Consider the following 22,569-nt stretch of genomic DNA (forward strand, 5'->3'; position numbering starts at 1 on the left):
ACATATTATGTTGATCTCATCTAGTCAATGTGTGAACCATGCCTTCATGCATCCTTTCAAAGGAGGAGATCCTTTATTTTGATTATGCTCATGAGGTAGAGAATTTATCCTTCTACCTGCAACTATATGACATGACTCAATTTTATTAAGTACAAGCATACATACCTCATCTTCTTTCTTAAGGTCATCTAGAATTCCTTCAGTAGCTTCCTCAATTGAAATAATTTCAATCACCTTAACCTGGTTCATTTATTTTGACATCATACCATCATTTCATGAATAACATACAAGGTGGAGTTCTCAGTAAGACACTTACTTCTTCCAATAAGTGAACCTTTCAATGAAGATTTCGACCAAGGATCTTGATCATCCTTATCTAGAAAATTCTCCTCTTGAATGGTGTATGATGAGATTTATACTATATGACTTTCTTCTTATCATGAGTACTACGTACACTTCTAATGAGGTTAACAAGAGCTATAACCTTCTATATGTGACCTCCATAGACTTCTATTTTAGCTATATTTCATGCTTCTCTATGATGGTGTCACAAGATCTCGCTTTCACTCGTATGCTTCTATGATGCCATGATGCATCCTATCATGCTTCCTAGTTATTCCTATCATGATAGCTATACAACAGAAAACTTGAAAATAGAAACTTGAAAAGAACTAGGTGAAGAAGACTATATCAATCATTGTAGAGATATTTTACTTCCTCCTTCTTGGCTTCCTCCACTTCTTCAGTGATATGGGTTTTTTCTATTGCTCTTTTTTTGTTGTCCATATTGAGTTTAGGAAAATCAATCTTGTAGTGCCCATATTATTCACATCCTACACATTGAACCTTTTCCATATTCTTCTTTCTTTTTTGAGAACCAAATTTCCCAAACTTCCCTTTTCTTTTCTCCATAGCAGCATATTCTTGATTTTTCTCATTTAATCCTACCTTAGATTTTTCCTTCAACCTGGTTCCTTTAATTTTACATAGTGACCATAGATATTTTAATGGAGTAGCTTCCTTATTCCTATGAATTATTGATGTACCCCATTCCTCTGGTAGTGTATGTAGTGCTATGGTAGTCATCTGCTTGTCAGACATTATTTATCCCAAATATTGTAGTTGGTCCGTTATTTTAGGCACCCCCATAAAGTATGAGGTTATTCCTTATTATTTTAATATCTTAATCTTGTAGAATTCTTGTCTTAATGATATTAATTCTCCTGCACTACTTACGGAGAAAAATTCTACAAGTTTGTCATATATTTCTTTTGATGTTTCTAGTTTAGGTACATAGGGAATCATGGGATCTTTGATGGATTCTATGAGAATTATTTGAGCCCTTACTTTCCCTTTCATATATCTTGCAAGTTCTTGAGAATATTCCTTTTGAGATTTGGTGATTAAGCCCTTAACATTTTCCATGACCTCATTCTCTATGAGGTTCATATCTCTCATTTTCTTCCCTGCAATAAAGTTTGAAGCCCCAACCAGTTTGTTGCTTTCTTTGTAAAAATACATTTTGAAAGACTAAGATGTAGACATAAATATACTTACTTGTGAAGATGATCCTTCAACATACTTCCTTCTTGAATCTGATGATGATATAGATAGTATAAAACTTCTTCCTGATGAAGATGGTTTTTATTCAAAAGTGATCCTTGAATCCAAAGAGAGGGAGATCACCTCGAATCCTTTGATGATGCAAACAACTATTTTCTTCTTGATTTCCTTGGATGAGTATATTTCAAGATGCTTTGACTTGACGATTTCTTCAATTTGAGTGAGGATCCCAATAATGCTTTAACTGTGGATTTCTTCATTAATTGATCTAGGTTTTTGACACTTTGTTCAAGATGATGATGTACCTTTGTCTTCAAAATTCCTTGTATATAAGAGGATGCCCATGAAATAATTATAGAAACTTGGTCCTTGAGTTCTTGAGTTTCCCTTATTGAGCCTCCCTTCCTTGACATGTTACCTTAGCTCTGATACAATTTTGAGAAATCTAGGGCAAAGAGATGAGGTAGTTTTATTAGTAATGATAACTGCTTGTGAGTACATTTTACATCTATTTATTAGGTTATTCTTTATCTTAATTAATATTGTATTATTTTCATCAAAAAAATATCAAATATAAACAACAATGATAGAAGGGACACAAGATATAGGTGATCATCTAGGGCCAAATCCTTTCCAATCTTGAGAGGAAAACCCATCACATTCTTCTTCTTATAGAACCTTCAATTGATGAATTCTAAGACAAAGAATATTTTCCTACTAACCTATCCAATCCCAAGTCACAATACCTTTTGAACAAATTATTCTTCTCTTCCAAGTCAAGGCTTGACAAACTGGCTTCTTACACTTCTTAACTTTGCTTCTCTGAAATTCGACCTCTTCACACAGACCTGCAATTTTTAGCCTACCTGAAGTCACTCCAATTTCACACATGTGAGATGATTGGAGGACTTTCATGAAGTTCCTTCCCTTCACTTGATTTGGACACTTACCCTTGTGATCTTGGCTAGTAAGAATGCTTGTTTAGTGGTTGCTTTCTTAGCTTATTCAAGCACTAATGTGATCTCACTGCAAAAACCCTAACTACAGTCACACGTGTGAGGAGTATGACCCAAACACAATGCCAAAATACTTAAATCTTCTTATATTTCCATTTATTGGATGAGAGTATTCTTTCTACCCTTTACTCACACTTCTTCTTCTATTTCGGATGCTTGATGGATGTTATTCCAAGTGAGGCCAACATCTCCTTTATATAGTGATTTCTCCATTCAAATAAGTCGACTTGTCATTTTATCTAGGATGATATCTCCTTCTAGAATGATATATAACTTAATTGGAAGGAAAACTTTATTGATTAATTTTGATGAGGCCTTCAATGGTTTTTGACTCTTCAAATGACTCAAATAAATTCTCTTTTACAATATGTAACATGCCCGAATAGGTCTTCAATACATGAGAATGGCTCAATTAAATTTATGAGTTATTGACCAATCTAATAGCTGACAATGGAGCTTGATATATAAAATTCCTTGAGCATGAAACCCATGCCTCAAGCATAAAATAAAAATAATCTTAGTTTTATTATTTCGTTAATTACGTAACATCATGATTATACATGTCACTATGAAGACTAAATCTAGTTACATATTTCAACAATCGCTATACTGTATCAATCTGTCAAATTTTCTTCTGAAGCACTCTCTCACCCTCATGAAGCTCCAACCACTAATAACTCTTTGAGTGATGTGATTGACAAAATTGGGAGACAAAATATTGATTCAACCCCATCTCAGTCAACTGAGTGGCCTGGGCCATCTCAGAAAGGTCCTCCAAAATGGCAGACAAAGACACTTCAAAGTGTTCATCCTGACGATGCTGGAAATATAAGAACAAGAAGCTCAACCAGAAAAAATAGAGGTGATGTAGATAATCTTGATTCATCGGTTGATATGGATTTTTCCTATGATTATGAACTAAATTTATCTATGGATTTTGAACAAAATTCCTTCAAAGAAGATTCTTCTTGTGATTAATGGAAATAAATGATGCAGAAAGAATATGATGATTTGATAAGGAATGGCACCTGGATGCTGCTCGATCCTCCATTGGGAACCAAATCAATAGGCTGCTAGTGGGTCTTAAAGAAAAATTATAAATCAGATGGCTCACTTGATAGGCACGAAGACAGAATTGTGGAAAAATATTTTGCACAGAAGGAAGGGGTGGACTATGGGGAGGATTCTGTCTCCATGGTAAAATGGGCTACCATTTGGACACTCTTTTCCTTGGCAGCTCTAAGTAGTTGGAAAGTCCATCAAATGGATGTAAAAACTTATTTCTTGAATGGAGATTTGAAAGAGGATATTTTTATGTCCCAACCAAAAGGATTTTTTGTGAAGGTTTGGGAACACAAAGTTTGCAAGCTTGTAAAATATAAGAAGTTAATTGAACATCTTCTGAAACTCAATTTCAAACATTATGATCGTGATGATGAAACTTCGTTTGTTAGGAAAGTTGGAAAAATAGTTTTATATCTTGTGGTGTTTCTAGATGATCTTCTGATGATAGGGAACAATGACAGCTACATTGCATCCATAAATAAAGAACTAAGGAAATGTTTTGAAATGAAAAATTTGGGTTATGTTCACTACTATCTTGGTTTTGAAGCAACCAGACATCTGATGTTTGTATTCCTTTCATAGAAGAAGCACATTTGAGATCTGTTGAACATGTTTGGCATGACTAAGTGAAATCCTTTGACTGCTATAATGGAACGAAATTTAAAGCTCACATCCACTGAAGGAAACTTTTTTAAGGATGCAATGAAGTATAGACAAATCTTAGGAAGTCTCAACTACCTAATTACTAACATTTCATTTATTGTTGGAATCCTCTCTAGGTTTATGAAAAATCCTTGTGAGGTTCATTTGTTTGTTGCAAAATGAGTTCTAAAGTACTTGAAGGGAAATCAAGAATTTGGACTCAAGCTTACACAAGTGGGTGACTTCAGCTTGATTTGGATACTCTAATTCATACTTCTATGGAGATAGAGAAACTGGGGTATCTACTATGTGTCTTAGATCAAGAACTATCTCCTAAAGGTCACAACAACAATCAATTCTAGCAGATTCCACAATAGAGATAGAATATGCAACACCAGATGAAGCAACAAAGGAAATTGTGTGGCTTAGGAAAATTATTGAAGATTTGTAGGAGAAACAAGTACATTCAACTCATCTTTTGATTGACACGACTTCTACAATAAACTTGGCTAAGAACCCAAAGTTCCATGATTGAAGCAATCACATCAATATAAAATACCATCTAATTTGACATCATGTTGAGGCCAAAACAGTCCACTGAAGGAATGGTTCCACAAATAAGAACATTGCAGAGATCTTCACCAAAGTGCTTGGAAGAGAAAATTTTGAAAGATTCAAAATCATGCCCAGACTCACCAACATCCCTTCATATTAAGGGGGGATGATGACACCTAATATTTGGGATTATGTAAATCCATCTAAATAGTGTAAATAGAAAAATAAAGGTAATTGGAAGATGAAGAGACATTGGGAGATGAAACCAAATAGTGTCACTCTCCATGTATATATGCATGCTCTATCTTAATGACAAATAACAATTCATTTCATGAAGTTACTCCTAGCCTAACACAAGGTATTTCAGAATCCTAAAGGCCTCCCACCTATTTGTGATCACGATCATTATATTCATTTTATTCCAAGAAGTGTTCGTCCAAACATCATACCTTACAGATATCCCTATGCCTAAAATAGTGAAATTGAATGTATGTTTGCAGAAATGCTAGAGGTTGGTATAATTCAACCTAGTCAAAGTTCTCTACTCTAGCAGTATTGGTGCACAAGAAGGATGGATCATGGCATATGTGTCCAAATTATAGGGAGCTTAACAAGCTCACTATTAAAGATAAATTTTTTATTCTTGTCATTGGTGAATTGATGGATGAATTACATGGAGAAATTTACTTCAACAAGTTGGATCTTCGTTCAGGATATCATCAAATTATAATGAAGACTGAAGACATTTTGAAAACAAAATTCATAACTCATGAGGTTCATTATGGGTTTTTGTTCATGCCTTTTGGCCTTACTAATGCACCTTCCACATTTCAAGTTTTGATGAATTCCATTTTCAAACCCACCATTAGAAAATTTATGTTAGTATTTCCTGATGATATACTAATCTACAACATGTCTTGGAAGGATCATGTTCAACATGTTGACAAGGTGCTCAAACTATTGGAGGAGAAACAATTATATGAGAAAACCTCCAAATGTTTCTTTGTAGTATAGGAGGTGGAATATTTGGGTCATATTGTATCTCATGAGGGTGTTAAGGTAGACCCTAAAAATATTAAAGCCATCAAGGAATGGAAAATACCCAATACAATAAAGCATCTTCAAGGATTTCTCAGGTTGACAGGGTATTATCATAAGTTTGTTAAGAATTATGGGAGAATAGAAACACCTCTAATAACATTACTGAAGGGAGATGCATTTTCTTGGACTCCGGAAGAAACTAAGGCCTTTGAACATCTTAAAGAGGCAATGTGCCAAGCACCAGTCTTAGCTATGCCAAACTTCACAAAAACATTTATTCTGGAATGCAATGCCTCAGGAAATGGAATTTGTGTTGCTTTAATGCAAGAAGGAATACCCATTTCTTTTGAAAACCATCAAATCAAAGGAAAGTATTTACACAAACCTATTTATGAGAAGGAAATGTTGGAAATAATACATGCACTAATGTAATGGAGACGTTACCTAATGGGAAGACACTTCAGGGTAAAAACAGATCATGATAGTCTTAAATACTTCTTGGAACAAATATTATCTTCAGAAGAGCAGTAAAAATGGGTCACAAATATGTTCGTTGATGAATTTGAAATCATCTACAAAAAAGGGAATAAAAATTTTGTTGCAGAAGCACTCTCAAGAAAGCATGAGGATGTGGAAGCATTTCTTTGTTCCATTTCTATTATCCAACCTAATTGGATAACTGAAGCAAGCGATGAAAGGAAAAATGACGAAGAGCTTTGGACACTCATTCAAACGTTGTAGCAAGATCCCAATACATGTAATACATTTAGCTAGAAAAAATATTTTTTATGGTACAAAGATCACTTACATCTTTGTAATAATTCCCAACTCAAGCAAAATATTCTTATGGAATTTCACACCTCCCGCTTAGGATGGCACTTGGGATTTTTAAAAACTTACCATAGGGTTAAGAGGGAATTTTTTTGGGATAGCCTTAAATATGATATTCAGAAGTTTGTGGTAGAATGTTTGGTTTTCCAAAAAATAAAGGTGAGACAATTAATACCCCGGGTCCATTACAACCTTTAGCCATTCCAAGTTAGTGTTGGGAGGAGGTATCAATGGATTTTATTACAGGTTTACCCAAATTTGAAGAAAATAGTGTCATCATGGTAGTATTTTACCAATTATGCACACTTTTTTGCATTATCTCATCCTTTAAAAGATAGTAGAATTTCTACTGCATTTATGGAAGCAATTCAAAAGCTACATGGAAACCTTAATACTATTGTAAGTGACATAAATCCCATTTTCACTAGATTTTTTTGAACAAAATTATTTTCTTGTTTTGGTACTCAATTAGCTCATATCTCATCTTATCATCCTCAATTTGACGGGAAACCTAAGATAGTGCACAAATGTTTATGAGGATACCTTCATTTCTTTTTATCTTATAAACAAACATAATGGGTCAAGTGGTTAGCTCTAGCTGAATGGTGGTATAACACTTCCTTCCATACTGCAGCAAAAATCATCCTATTTATGGAACTTTATGGATATCATCTACTATCCATCATGTCATATTTAAAATAAAATTCTAAGGTTCAAGCAGTGGAATATCACATCAAGCATCAACAACAAGTTCTTCAACTCCTAAAGGATAACCTCACTCTAGCGCAAAATTGAATGAAACAACAAATGGAGCAACATCATAGTGAAAGAAGTTTTGATGTAGGGGACTGGGTATTTTCATGTCTACAACCATACTAACACATTTTCCTCAAGCAAGGTAAGAAGGATAAAAAATTATCACAAAAATACTATGGTACTTACAAGGTGTTACAAAATATTGGTACTATGGCATACAAATTGGATTTCCCTGCAGCTTCTCGAGTACACATGATTTTCCATGTTTCACACTTAAAGAAGGTTATCAGTGAAAATAGCCCAGTTCAAACATTGTTTCCAAAACTTTATGAAGAAGGAAAAATCACATTTGAGCCTAAAGCAGTCATGTAAAGAAGAATCTGACAACTACGAAATCAATTAATTTCAGAGTATCTCATTAATTGGAAGAACTTACCTTCTGAAGATTCCACATGGGAGGATGAGAATTTTATACAGAAGCATCTAGAACTACTCAAGCCTTGAGGGAAAAACTTTTTTTAATGAGAGGGGCATGTTAAGTCCCTAAATACTATTGTATTTGACTTATTGTTATTATTATTGTAGCCCCTATTGTTATTATTGTGCCCATGTATCCAAAATGTTGTTATTGTTGTGCCCCCATAGAAGCCCACTATTGTTATTGTTGTGCCCTTACATTCTTATTATTATGTAGCCTCTGATTATATTGTGACCCATTAGAATTATATGTATACCAAGGAGGTATTATCATTTGTATCATCCAAGAATTTTACATTTATGTGATGTAAAGGAGGTTTCCCCGATGAAGAGGTTATTTCTCAAGTCGTTAATCTATCTTTTCTTCTATTTTTTGAGCTTGATGCATAACACAATCAATGAAAAATAGCAAATGAAAAGGCATAATTCACATTTTTTGATTACATTTTTACACTTATCGAGATTTAAATATCGACAGTAATTCAAATAGGAACATAAGTAATCAACTATCAAAGTATATGTGGTTCGAATATTTACAAGAAATAACGAGGAATTTTATTTCTAGGAAAAGAAAAATTATTTATTATATTTGGACAAATTTCCCTCTTCAACAATGTCATTCTCATGTTTCACATTCGTAATAGAGCAACCATGATGTAGTACATGCTTCGTTACACTTTGAGTAATTGTAAGACTGCAAAATCTATACAGTTTTTTTTAAGCAATAAAGTTCATAAGCAATTGTAAGTGCAATAGAGGACACTTTTGCAAATTTTAGCTATTTTCATATAAGCGTTAACCATGTATTTGTTTATTTTTTTTATTTGTAGTCCAAAATGAATATCTAATTTATGTTAATGTTAATGTTAATGAACATAATTTTTCTTTGGTTGTGTAATTGCAGGAAGAAAACAAAAATTGAGAAAGAGATATTTAGTCAAAGTGTCAAATTCTTGTTTCTATGGAACATTGCATAAGGAATAGTTCAAAAAAAATTCAAAAAGTTGAAAACACTGAAAACAAATAATAGTTAAGCAATAAGGACACATGCTTTTACATAGTGTAAGTTTCCTTAAACTTTGTAGTGTTCATTTTTCTATTTACTAGTGATCAAATGTCCAGAGTTTTTACATATATTATTATGAATACATTTAATCTTTGAATGACTTTTTTTCGTTTATCATTACAAATGGATTTTTCATAAAATGATTCATAGATTCCAATTCATTTACTTTTGGGCCTACGTGTAAACAGTTTCATAAACTCTTTAGATATTGAATCTTATTTTCTCTATCCAAAATTATTGAGATGAATTACATATCTATTTTCTGTATGATATTTTATATTTTTTGTCTTCTCCTTTTTTTTATCCACCACATAGCTTTGTTTCAGAGTCACAATATCATTTATTATATGTATTTAACTAATTGTGGATTAATTATTGTTATTTTTCCATAATGCAGAGGCACAAAGTTAAAGAGACAAAATAACTGAAATGGAACTTGTGAATATGCTAGTGAACTGCGATATCAAAATTAGAATTATATACCTTATTGTTAAAAAACTAATTGGTTTGTGAATATTTTTTATACAGTTTACCAATTTTGTGAACAATTCAATCATAATTGCTCACAGTTACGTAATGGGGACACATTCTTTTACATAGTGTGAGTTTCCTTAAACATTGTAGTGTTCATTTTTCTATTTACTAGTGATCAAAAGTTAAGAATTTATATATATGTTATTATGAATTCATTTAATCTCTGAATGTAATGTTTTCTCCTTTCATTACAATGGTTTTTTCATATAACAGTTCATGGATTCCAATTCATTCTCTTTTGGGCCTAAGTATAAACAATTTTATAAAGTCTTTAGATATCGAATGTTATTGTCTATATCCAAAATTACCGAGATGGCTTACATATTTACTTTTTGTATGTTATTTTTTTGCTTTTCATTACAAATATTTTTTTCATATAATAGTTCATGGATTCCAATTCATTCTCTTTTGGGCCTAAGTATAAACAATTTTATAAAGTCTTTAGATATCGAATGTTATTTTCTATATCCAATATTATCGAGATGGCTTACATATTTACTTTTTTATGTTATTTTTTATTTCTTGTCTTCTCCTTTTTGTTTCCACCACATAGATTTGTTTTAGAGTCACATTGTTATTTACTATATATAATTAATTAATTGGGGATTAATCGTCTCCATTTTTCACAATGCACAAGCGCAAAATTAAAGAGACAAAAGAACCAAAATGTTTGTTGTGAATATACTAGTGAACTGCGATATGAAAATTCAAATTATATACCTTATTATTAAAAAGTCATTTCTTTGTGAAAATTTTGATACGATTTACTAATTTTGTAAACAGTTCGAGCATAATTTCTCTTTCATTAATGGAAATGAAAATTCATCTTCAATAACTATTTTTGATTGTTGAAAATGTGTTTTTTCTTTGATGTTTATTTTAGTCACAACTACGGTAATTATAATTTGAATCTGAATACAATTGTTCTTATAAGAATGTCATATTTTACTTTGTTATACCAATTATAACATGGTGCATTTTTACTTTGAATATTGTCATGTGGCTTTGACCAATATTTGCAATTTTCTCTGTTCTCTTATCTATAAGACTGCAAAAGATGAACATTAACAATTTTTTTTAACAAAAAACAGAAATTGATATCTAACGTATAAAATCATTTTGTATTTTATAAGGTGAAACCTTTTCTTTCAAATACCTCGCCCTCATCCCCTCTTGTCCCACCATTGTTTTTGAAAATAACTTGTAACTATGTTAATCTTGTCATAATTGAGTAGATCATATGTGAAATGACATTCAACTACTATTGATTTTAATGATATGAAATTAAATTTAGCTACTATAGGGAAACTTGTTTTATTAATATGCTAGATCATGTACTATTTTGATTAACCAAATCTCTCTAATCAATAAATACAAGTTTTTTATTTGAATTTATTCAGACATGTAACGTGTACTTAGGACATTCACTGTGTAAATTGTTTTACTATTTAGTAATTCTAGATTAGATAATTTCACATTTGGCCATTTCTCTCATATTATTCAACATTAAATGAACTTAGTTCTTCAGATAATGTATGAAATTATTTCATATTCCATGTCATCAAATCTTCGCTTTCAGATATTTGGCCCTCCTCCTCTCTCGTCCCACCATTGTTTTTGCAAATAAATTATAACTATGTTAATCTTGTCATAATTGAGGAGATCATATACGAAATGAAATTCAACTACTATCGATTTTAATGATATGAAATGACATTTAGCTACTGTAGGGTAGATTGTTTTATTAATATGCTAAATCAAATTCTATATTTATTAACCAAATATCTCTTATCAATAAATACAAGTTGTTTTTTTGTCATTTATTCAAAGAAGTAACATGTACTCAAGACATTCATTTCATAATATTATGTTACTATTTACTAATTTTGGATTAGATAATTGCACATTCGGTGATTGTACTTGTATTATTCAACATTAACTGAACTTAGTTCTTCAAACAATTAATAAAAATTGCATTTTATAAAGTTCCTTTCCACAAAGTAGAAAGGCACTTGTGATTGTAGAATTACAGTTTATCATATTTTCTTCTTTGCAAATATTTTGATGTCCTCTAATATAATAATAATGAGAATAAGAGCTAGAACTACTAGTCCCCACAACTTAAAAAATTCATACGTCAATAGCCCATCCATGTTCAATCTATCAAGTAAATTGTTTAAGAAAATAGATAAATAATACTAATTACATTTTGTAAAGGTTATAATGTGAGCTTTATATAAAGAAGCTTTCCTATAGAAAAACATGAATATCAAAATCAACTTGCAAAATATTTCTATTCCAAATGATTTAGACATTAGCAATTATGAAACTAAACATTGTAACTATAATTAACATCGTAACTGAGACATGTTTCATTAACAATTTTAAAACTGAACATTGTAGCTATAATTAACATTGTAACTAAGCCACTTTTATCAAAATTTGTAGTTGTAGCATATGTAAAGCTATTAATGTTTATGCATATGCATTTGTTCTTCTCCACACATGCTTACTTCAGACAACTAGTTCCACAAAACCATTTTTTCACAACTTTCTTCACATAGCTATTTCCATGGTTGTGAAATACGATGATAAATAATAATAATAATGAAAACAATAAAGATAATGATAATAAACACAAGAACTATATATATATATAGAGAGAGAGAGAGAGATAGATAGATAGATAGATATAACAATAAAACAAAAATGCTTATGTGCAAAATTGCATAACAAATTCATAATCCAAAAAAAGCTCTTGAGCTTTCATTGTACTAACATTTGCACTTTGCATAGTAAACAAATAATAAAATAACCACTGATTTTGTATACACACAACTACTTCTGCATAATTTGTATTAGAAATCTAACCTCGAATAGTAGTTTGCAACTAACAACTCAAAAGAAATTGACCGTCCATATTGCATCTTCATTTGAGCATATCATAATAGAAATGAGTGTTAAACTATTGAGTCAACAAATATTTTGGGCTACCAGCGACAACGACAATAGAAAGAGGCATATCAACACCAACATCATTAACACTTTAAGCCAAATCTCATTACATTTTCTCTGACCCATCACGACTCAATTGAATGCTAAATATCAATCTTTTAAAATCAATATATACCTAAATTCAGAAAATAGATGTCTAAAAGGGTATTATATAATGTCAATAGTTATAGACTTATCGATATATTTGCAGCTACCCATGATAACATCATTGTGTGTTAATTTACTAAATGCATATTAATAGTAGTAGTTGGAATTTATTAATTTTCTATGATAAGTGTGAATACCAAATCAATTCAATAGTTTGTATATATTTTTTTTTTTTTGTCGTTAAAAGACTATCTAAGTTTCTATTATATGTACAAAATCAAATTACAGACAGTAATGCAGGCAATCCAAGGCCAGCAGATGCACCTTGGAAAGGATAGACTCTGAAACAAGAAGCTCCCTCGCAGGGGCAGCATCGACTGAACCAAAATTCTCCCTTAGGCAACTATTCAAGCTAACAGAGTATTTCCAAAAAACCATTGCTTCTGGAGGAACAGAAGCAGAGTAAAACAACAACCTACAACGTTTCATTGCTAAAAACACAACCATTTCTGCCCACGCAGGGGCTGTCGACCATGATTGACTGAACATAACAGTAAAGAAAAGTAAAGCTGAACCCTTCATATATGGGCCAGATAGACAGACTCAGAAAATTCCAATTAGACCGACGCACAGATGATGCTGTGACCGACTTACCCGCAGGGGCCTTGGTCGTCGCTTCTGGTGGCGAGAGGAGGGACTGAGTGAATTTGGGGCTCGCTGCCGGGTTCCTCGCTAAGGCTTGGGTCCTCCTCCACGTAGCACCATCCCCTTCCTTCCGGGACACCTGCCCACATGGCCTTCCATCTTTCCTCGTCCATGCCTGGAGGTGCCGGCCCCAAGTTTGGTCCGGTGTCTTTGTCCTCCTCCTTTCCCAAACTTTCTTGCTCAACCGGCGGCAGCTCCTCCATGCTACCCTTGCCCTTATCCTCTTTGCCCGAACTTTTTGGCAGGGTCTCCATTGCCTCCTTGCTCGCCCCCTCTGAAGATGTCTCCACCATGCCCTCTGGTGCGCCTGCCTCGCCACTTTCAGGAATTCTTGTAAACATAACAGAGATATGGACATTGACTCCTGTGGTATCCCGAGAGCCACCCAAGGTGAAAACCACAGAGCCAAACGCAGGCAGCAGTGGCCCTCCCTCGCTCGAACTGCCCACTTCCAGAAATTGCCCATACGGGAGCTGCGTTGCTCTGGCTCTCCTGTGGCAGTAGCAACAGCAGCAATGATGATGTTCGTCTGCTGCAGGAGTTCGAGAGGAGGACCCCCTTCCTGGTCCTCGTCTACTTGGCTGCCTCTCCCGCAATTTAACCATGTTTGCTTCTTTGCCTCCCTCGTATGTGCATACCACTTTAATTGCCAAGCTTCCTCCCTCTGTGTGCAAATTACCCCTTCGAACCTCCCACTGAGCCAGAGAGCCTGAGAATTTCCACCACTGCAGTTTGCCACACCACCAGTTACAGCAGCATACCAAATTGTGCACAGCGGCGGAGTTTCTGGCCTGCCTCGGCTCCTTCTTCCTCGTCTCCCACATTCGCCTGGATTTATCTTGCCAAGGTTCCCACATTGTTCTCTGTAATCGAGTTCCGAGCTTCCCCTTCCCCAGAACATTAACTGCAATCCGTCCCGGCTCATTAACTGCCATGAATTCCGTCGCGTGTGTGCAGAATCACTATGGAATGACGGTCGAACCATCTCCTTAAGAATAACCACGAGGCGGCACATGCAGGGCATGTGGCTCGTCCTCCCTCACCACGTCATCACCCGCATCCGGGGATTCAACATCCTTATGGAGTATGTTTTCACACTCCTTTTTCTGTTGCTTATTCAGGATGATGTCCAAATTTCCTTCTTGGAAGGCCTGGTTGCAATCTACGCCAATGTTTGCCAGGAGATCCGCGATCTTGTTACCTTCTCTTTTGGTGTGATTGAAGGAGAGGGCATTGTGTCTGCGCAATTCCTGGGCAAGGTTGCTCAACCTGGCTTCTAATCTCCAACTATCTGCCACCTTCCTGGCTTGGGAGCCATTCTGAATACGAGTAGCCATATTTATGAGGATTTGAGAATCTCCTTCCACGATAAGCGGTTGAAGGTTGTGTCGTTTTGCTGTCTGGATCCCCTGCCACATGCCTTCCAGCTCCGCCGAGTTGTTGGTATCCCACCCCATGGTTCCGAAGTAGACCTGTATGAGTGAGCCTTCATGATTTCTTATAATGCCTCCAAAACCTGCTGGCCCCGGGTTGCCTTTTGAGGCCCCGTCGAAATTAAGTTTATAAGTATTTATGGGAGGGGCCTTCCAACTCTGATTCTCCTTTCCTTTGCGTTTCACCGTTGGATGGATGGTTGACTCTTGTGGCAACTGCAGCATCCAGTTGTTTAGGATGTTTTGCTCTTTATCTGTTGTGGGAAGATCCTCTTTACTCCAAGTTTTCAGCAACATGGTTTCTTGTAGGTTGCTGTGTATGCTGTTCCAGATGCTGTCATTAGTTCTGCTTTGATTTTTGAATATGCGCCTGTTCCTCTCCTTCCATATATTCCATACTAGAATGCCTGGTATAAGATTCCATAAGTGGTTGAGAATCTCACACTCATAAGGTCTTTTGGGCCATTGGCGAATGGTGCTGATGATGCCTTCAGCTTCCCGTCCTTTCCTTTGGCATTTGAATTCTACTTTTTCCCAAAAGTGAGTGGCGGTTGAGCAGGTTTGGAGAAGATGCTGCAACGTTTCCTCATTTTGGGAGCAGTTATGGCATCTTGAAGGTCCATGAAAATTGCGTTTTCTTAACTTGTCCCAGGTAAGAATCTTCTTGTGCCCAACTAGCCAGAGGAAGTGAGAGATTTTTGGCCAGGTTCTGAAGCTCCATATTCTATCCCATAGGGGGTCCGGTTTTATGGGGGAGTTGTCCAACAGATTGTAGGCTTCTGAGGTGGTATATGTCCCTTTGGTTTGGTAACCCCATCTGAGGATGTCCTCATTGTTTTCCTGTCTGATTCTTCTTTTATTTAACTCGTTCTCTAATGCCAATATTTCCTGAGGATTTGTACTATTGGTGATTCGATTGCCTGATTGCCATTTCCTGATCCCATTTTCCACTTCCTGTGTCCAGAATTGTTGCACCGTGGCTTGCTGCTGCTCTTGGCTGTGAGGAATGATTGTAGCAGGGAGAACATTTGAAAGTTTAGGCATCTGGTTCCATGCATCATTCCAGAACCTAGCATTGTGTCCATTCCGTACTTCCCAGAAGCTGTGCTTTTGAATGAGCTGATGATGTTGTTTAGCTGCATTCCATATAAGAGACCCATTGATGGTAGGAGTGAATCTGATGAGCTCTGCTTGGGGCATGCTGTTGGTGTATTTGGCAGTCCATATTTTGGCCCATAATTTCTCTGGATTGGTCACCCACTGCCACCAAATTTTTGCTGTCATGATTGTGTTGCTGTGCTCAGGGTCCCGAAGCCCAATTCCTCCTTTGTTCTTGGGTTTGCAAGCAGTGTCCCATTTGACCAGTACCCATTTACGGTTGGTGGCAGTACTGCCCCACAGAAAGTCGCGCTGCATGTTTCTTAGTCGCTTAAGAACCCATTTGGGTGCGGCTAAAATAGAAAAAAGATAGAGCGGCATGGCCTGCAAAACCGCTTTGAGAAGCACAACCCGACTAGCCAGATTTAGGGATCGATTAGTCCAAAGACTGAGCTTGGCTTCAAGCTTTTCTAGAAGAGTTCTCCATGCCGGCTGCTTAATGGCCGAGGCCGTAAGGGGGGCTCCCAAATACGAGGAAGGAAGAGAGGCAGGCTGGAAACCCAGGATACGGGAGACGGCACGTTTTACAGGCGGCGGGGTATGGAAGAAAAAGACTTGAGATTTGGAGTTATTGATCTGAGTTCCAGAGGCTTTAGAGAAGTCGTCGAGCAGGGACTTTAGATTAGAGGCTTCTTGAGCTGAGGGATAACCGTAGAGCATGGTGTCGTCTACGAATTGCTGATGAGAGGAGGCTGCAGTATTATGAATGGAAATGCCTTTAAGCTGATTGGAGAGCAGGGCTTGCTTGATGTGCCTGCCTAAACCTTCCGCCATTAAAACAAAGAGGAAAGGTGACAGGGGGTCTCCTTGCCTTATACCTCTAGAGGGTTTGAAGGGCCGGGAGGGTAACCCATTGACAAGGATAGAGAAATGGGAGGATGAGATGAGGCTCATGATCCATCTTATCCAAGAATCACAGAAACCAAAGGCTTTCAGCATGTGCTTAATATAAGTCCAGCTGAGCTTGTCGAAAGCTTTGGACAGGTCAATTTTAAGAAGCATACCAGCTTGTTTGGATGACTGGAGAGAGTGAATGATTTCATGCGAGAGGATGATCCCATCCATGATCTGTCTACCTTCTACATATCCTGACTGCTCCGGGGATATGAGCATGGGTAGCAGAGGTTTGAGTCTGTTAGCTATGACTTTGGATATGACTTTGTAAAGGACATTGCAGAGGGCTATGGGTCGGAATTTATCAGGGGTTAAGGAGTTTTCCTCTTTGGGGATTAGAGCTATGAAGGTGGAGTTAAGGGAGGGGAGCATCCAGCGAAGGGCCCTGGACTCTTCAACTATTTGCCAGACCTCTATTTTTATTAAATCCCAGAAAGCATGAAAAAAAGTAGATGTAAAGCCATCAGGGCCAGGGGCTTTACCTTCTTTGAGCTGTGCCATTGCTTCATCCACTTCATGCATGAGAATTGGACGCATCAGCAGTTCATTGTGCTCCTCTGTGACAAGCTTGGGAATGTTTTTTGTGATCTTTTCAATTGCCTGTTTCCTGTCCACCGTCGGCTCCTGATGCACCTGTTTGAAATGATTGATGAGGATTTCCTCAATCTTTTCATGTTCTTCTTCCTTGATCCCTTCTGGATTTTTGATGAAAGGTATTTTGTTGTGCATCCTTCTTTGCACCGTGGTGTTGTGAAAGAACTTAGTGTTGCGTTCCCCCTCTTTTAGCCATCTAATTCTTGATTTTTGTTTCCAATAAATTTCCTCTTGTTTCCTTCGTTCCTCGAGCTGATTGTAGATGTGTTGCTCCCTGCACATGGTTGCTTCCGTGTGCCCTGTGTTGATTATTGTCTGATGCAGATCCTTTAGCTCCTGATTTAGATCTTGTTGTGCTTCAAAAATGTTCCCAAAGGTTTCCCGATTCCATCGTTTGAGGTGGCTTTTTAGGAAGCGCATTTTTTGCTGTAGCTGGTACATACTTGAGCCCTCAGGTGGGACGAAGGAGGTCCATATGGTTCTGACAAAGTCGTGGAATGCTGGATGAGTCAACCAGAAGCCCTCAAAACGAAACGGTTTTTTGGTGCTATTCCCTGGTCTTTGCCATCGTAAAGCAATTGGCCAGTGATCCGATCCCGAGTGAGCAAGAATCTCCGCCGTGAAGTCACCACCTAAATGGATCGCATTGTCTGAGATCAGAAAGCGATCTAATTTAGACGCGATCTGATTCTTTCCACCTCGGTGATTACTCCATGTGTATGTCCCATTGCAATAAGGCATGTCGATGAGCGAGGCATTGCGGATGAAGTCCTTGAAGTGTTCTGCTTCGGGCTCCAATCTGGATCGTCCTCCTGTTTTGTCCTCTATTTTTGTAATCATATTGAAGTCGCCTGCAACTATCCAAAGCGGATGTTGCCTGTTGGCATTCAGCGCTTCTATGGTATCAAGAAGGACTTTTTTGCTTCCTCCCTCCTGAGGAAAGTAGACATTGGAAAGGTTACCATGAACCTTGGTGCCTAAGATATGAAATGCAGCTTGAATGAGATGATGAGAGGCATGAAAGTCAGTGAGCTCGATTGCCTGAGTGTTCCAGGCAATCGCTAGCCCCCCCGAGGCTCCTGTTGCATCTACGGCTACTGAGCGGCAGCCGGGCCAGGCTTTTGAAAGTATTCGTCCCAGCGTTTGACTGTTGCATTTGGTTTCTTGGAAGAAACACATTTGCGGTTTTTCCATCTTGATCATGTTTTTTAACATTCTTGATTTATTCGGGCTATTGAGCCCGCGTAAATTCCAAGAGATCAGCTTCATGGGTAACTGGTTTGGGTAGGGCTGAAGTACTTCGTGAGCTTCGCATATCTCCCTGAGTCCACCAGGAGTTTGCCCACCTCCATTGTTCTCTGAAGATCTGTTTTTCTCCCTCTTTTTTTGGAGTCCGACGGACGCTGGTTGCTATCCCATTCACTTCCAGGTTGAATGCCCAATTGCTGTTGGTGGAAGGCTCTGGAGAGTACTTCTTCCAGCTTTTCTATCTCAGTTTCTGCAATAGAGTGATACGCCTCTTTTCTACAAGCTATCTCTAGCCCAATAATGTCCAGTCCATTGAGATCAATGCTTTCAGGCTCGACTTCCATAATATGAGGATGATTCGAGTCTTCTTGAGTTCCTTCAGAGATTATAATGGTAGCCAATGTCTCATTCTTCTCCGTTTCCATCGGAGTTTTCTCTGGTTCTGTCTGGCGCTTGCTGAGGATGGTCGGGATTTGTAAGGGAGTCTTTGAGTTGGGAAGGGAGGTGGAGGGGAAGGGGTGGGAGGAGGAAGATGGGCTGGTGGGGTTGATATTATCAGGTATGACTATGTTTTCAGGGAGATCTCTAAGGGATTCAAAGCTGTTCTTAGAACCAGGGTTAGGGGATTTGGGCTGCTGCGGCTTAGAGGCATTTTGGGGCTTTTTCTGAGTGCGCTTTCTGTAGGAGACTTGGGTAAAGCCATCATGTGAAGGAGGGTCCGATGTTTCCTGCGGGCTTGCCTTAGCAATGAGGGGACAGTCCCTGAACAAGTGCCCTATTGCATGACATCTTCGACATCGGAACGGCACATGTTCATAGTCTAGGGCCTGCGTCCATTCCTCATCGCGGTGCGCTAGGGTTATAGAGTCAGGAAGAGCTTCATTAAGACGAATAAAGACACAGATTCTTGCATAGGATATATACTTACGGTTTTTTGTGTCCTCTGATGCTCTGATATATTGTCCTATTCCATCTCCTATGCGCTTCAGGTTGTCCTCTTCCCAGTATTCGTCGGGGAGCGAATATAACCTGATCCAGACCGGAGCCCATGTGAGATCCTCCTTATCAGGGTTGAATCGGGGTTTCCAGTTTGTGATATAGAGACCAGCTGAGTTGAAGAAATACGGACCCCCTCCCAAGATCCTGAACTTGTCTTCTAGACAGTAAAAGATAGCAGTGAAGAAGCCCTTCGGCCCCAACTGAAGGGAGACATCTCCCTTTGGCTTCCATTTAGCCGCGATCCAACCATTTAGGGCTCGTTCTGTTGGCCAGAACCCTATGAATTTGCCGATGACTGCATGATCTGTCATGAACTGGATCCGACTTTCAATCTTTTCGCCGGATAGTTCTATGCGCGGTCTGATCTTGGCCACCGGTCGGCAGGTGGAGGAGGTGACTGGCGGTTCAGTCGCCTGGGTCTCCTGTTCTTCAGGTTTGTCACTGTCACTCTGAGTTTGCTTCTTTCCTTTGCTCAGAATATTCGGATCCAGCGTTCCAAATGTCACTTCAGGTTCCTTGCTGGGTTGTGAGGGGGAGGGCTTTGTCGCCCCCCCCGGGGGTTGAGCCATCGCTGTGCGCTGTACACCTGCAGCTCTGTCACTCTGCTGCTGCAGAAGTTGGACAGAGTTTGGGCCTGATCCTTCGTGCAGAGTACTCCGTTGCAGAGTATCGCTCTGCAAACCCTAGCCGACTCCGTTCTCCAGTCCTTCAATAGTTTGTATATTACCTGTTATTATTGTCATGATTACAAGATACAATATGTCATAAAAACAAATATATATTTCACTAAAAAACTACTACAATACACAACACTAAACTTGATAAATGAGATTTGATAGTGTATATAGATTTCATCTTTCTGCACTTGCTCTCTGCATCCAAAGAGCAGTTCCATAGGTGTTCAAACAAGAAATAGAGAGTGAAAATTACTTAGCTCATAAAAATATATTTTCACTTAAGAGTATAAGACCATAAACTTAAAGTTAATTAATAATAACATGCCAATACTCCATAAGCTCTTATGCGGATTTTATACTGTGTGGAACGACCTTGAAATGTGGGTGTGTGTTGGTGCGAAGGTTTATGTTCCTAGTTTCACATAACATCATTCCTCACATATCTATTCTAATAATAACATTAATTATAATGATTGTTGTATTCTGCATGAGCTATGAGAAGGTGTGTTTATTCTCATGATATTACTAGATCACCTAGGTTCTATTTAAAGGAAGCGTGTGTGAAGGAAAAATGCACATTCATATTTAATGTTATTTAATAATAACATGTGCGGAGGACAATTTCACATGAAAAATTCTTCTGCATTGTCCACCAAATAACTTTATGAATACATGAGTAGCTATTTGGAAATGGTTGTGCATATCTGACAACAAATAAAAAAGTGTATATATTTCTTTAGAAACATTCTTTGATGTCAATAAAACAAATAATAATAATAATAATTATTATTATTATTATTATTATTATTATTATTATTATTATTATTATTGTACATCAACACAATGAACTCGTATTTATTTTATTTCATGCATCCCTACTATTTAGTACACGTATATCGAGAAAATTAAGACAATAAGTGTTTCCAAAGTAAGAAAGAAAATAATTTTTGAATTTCAAGATTTATTTTACCAACTACCACTAACATTCACTTTGAAATTTTCATTTGCTATTTATTGAAAGTGTTAAATTTGTCAATAAATATATAAACCAGACCTAAATCCGATAACATCTAAGGAGAAATGGAGGTGAGGACTTCTGACATCACAGTATCTATCGTGATAAATGGATTTAGTAAACAACAATCTTTTTCAGAAATCATGAGAAAATATATACATAGCCAACTATAGTGCATTATGGAAATTAGCCTTGTATCATGATCTTGAAAATCGTGTATCAGAGTGTTCATAAATCAAGTTTCCTTTACCATTTTTCGTATTACATTATCAAAATAAATCAAATTGTCAGTGATTTAGTGGTGGGGACTAGTTCAATAACTAAATCAATTCATGAAAGAAATAGCTAAAGACATTTGCACATAATATTTACTAACGAATCTTTACAATTATTATTGATAGTTTCAAAGCTAATTATGATCATTTTCATAAGCTTTTTAATTATCGCATATATGCAATTAGTCACTTCTAAAACCTACACAATTGTCAATTTATCTAGAAATTTCAACTCAGAATCATGAATCGAAGAAATCATTGACATATTTTCAATAATTTAAGCTTGAAAATGTACCAAAAAACCATTCAGAATGCACTGTCAATAGACAATAGCCTTATATTGTATCAAAAAAAAATGTCTGCCATTTATTTCAATAATATTAAAACAATAGCATTTTACAAAGTAAGTGGATAAGATGGTTTTGCATTATCGATATTTATTTCCATTACTTCTCGTAAAAATTGGCTTTGTTATTTTCAATTGTTATTTATTAACAATGTCATATGTGGTAGTTTCCATGTGAAGAATAACAACAACTCGTAATTCGGGTTGTAGCAGAAAATTGAGAAAATATGGTACATTGCAAACGAATATAAGTAGTAGATAAATGAAGCAAGCTATTTAAGCTTATACAATCAACTGAGTGGTATTTGAATCTGCCAAATGAAAAGAAGAGAAAAATAGACATTTGCACTAGTAGATACATTCTTGGTCTCACATCTCCATGGATTCAACATTATTCAATAGTTCATTTCCTCAATTGCTCAAGGAGTTTTATTTACTCATTTTTCAGTTTATGAAGACATTAACTTTAGAAAAAAATTTAACACATGCAATAGTCATTGCATTGTATCAATTTACTATTTCTTTTTATTTTTCCTCTCATATTTACATCTTCTTTGTTCTAATAACCTAAATTGCA

At 36.6% G+C, this 22,569-nt stretch overlaps 1 protein-coding gene across 1 annotated transcript; it reads right to left on the minus strand.

The window, feature by feature from the left end:
- Positions 1-14,342: 14,342 nt before the first annotated feature.
- On the minus strand, positions 14,343-18,626 carry LOC149179575 (uncharacterized). The gene is made up of 2 exons (XM_089413585.1): positions 17,919-18,626; positions 14,343-17,471 (listed from the first exon to the last, which is right to left on the minus strand). Exons 1-2 carry the CDS (start codon positions 18,624-18,626, stop codon positions 14,343-14,345), a joined length of 3,837 nt encoding a protein of 1,278 aa, XP_089269711.1.
- Positions 18,627-22,569: the final 3,943 nt, after the last annotated feature.

Source organism: Pinus tabuliformis, chromosome 3_2 (genome assembly GCF_031772625.1).
Source record: "Pinus tabuliformis cultivar Carrire ecotype Pingquan chromosome 3_2, CPIR1, whole genome shotgun sequence".
Taxonomy (NCBI): Eukaryota; Viridiplantae; Streptophyta; class Pinopsida; order Pinales; family Pinaceae; genus Pinus; species Pinus tabuliformis.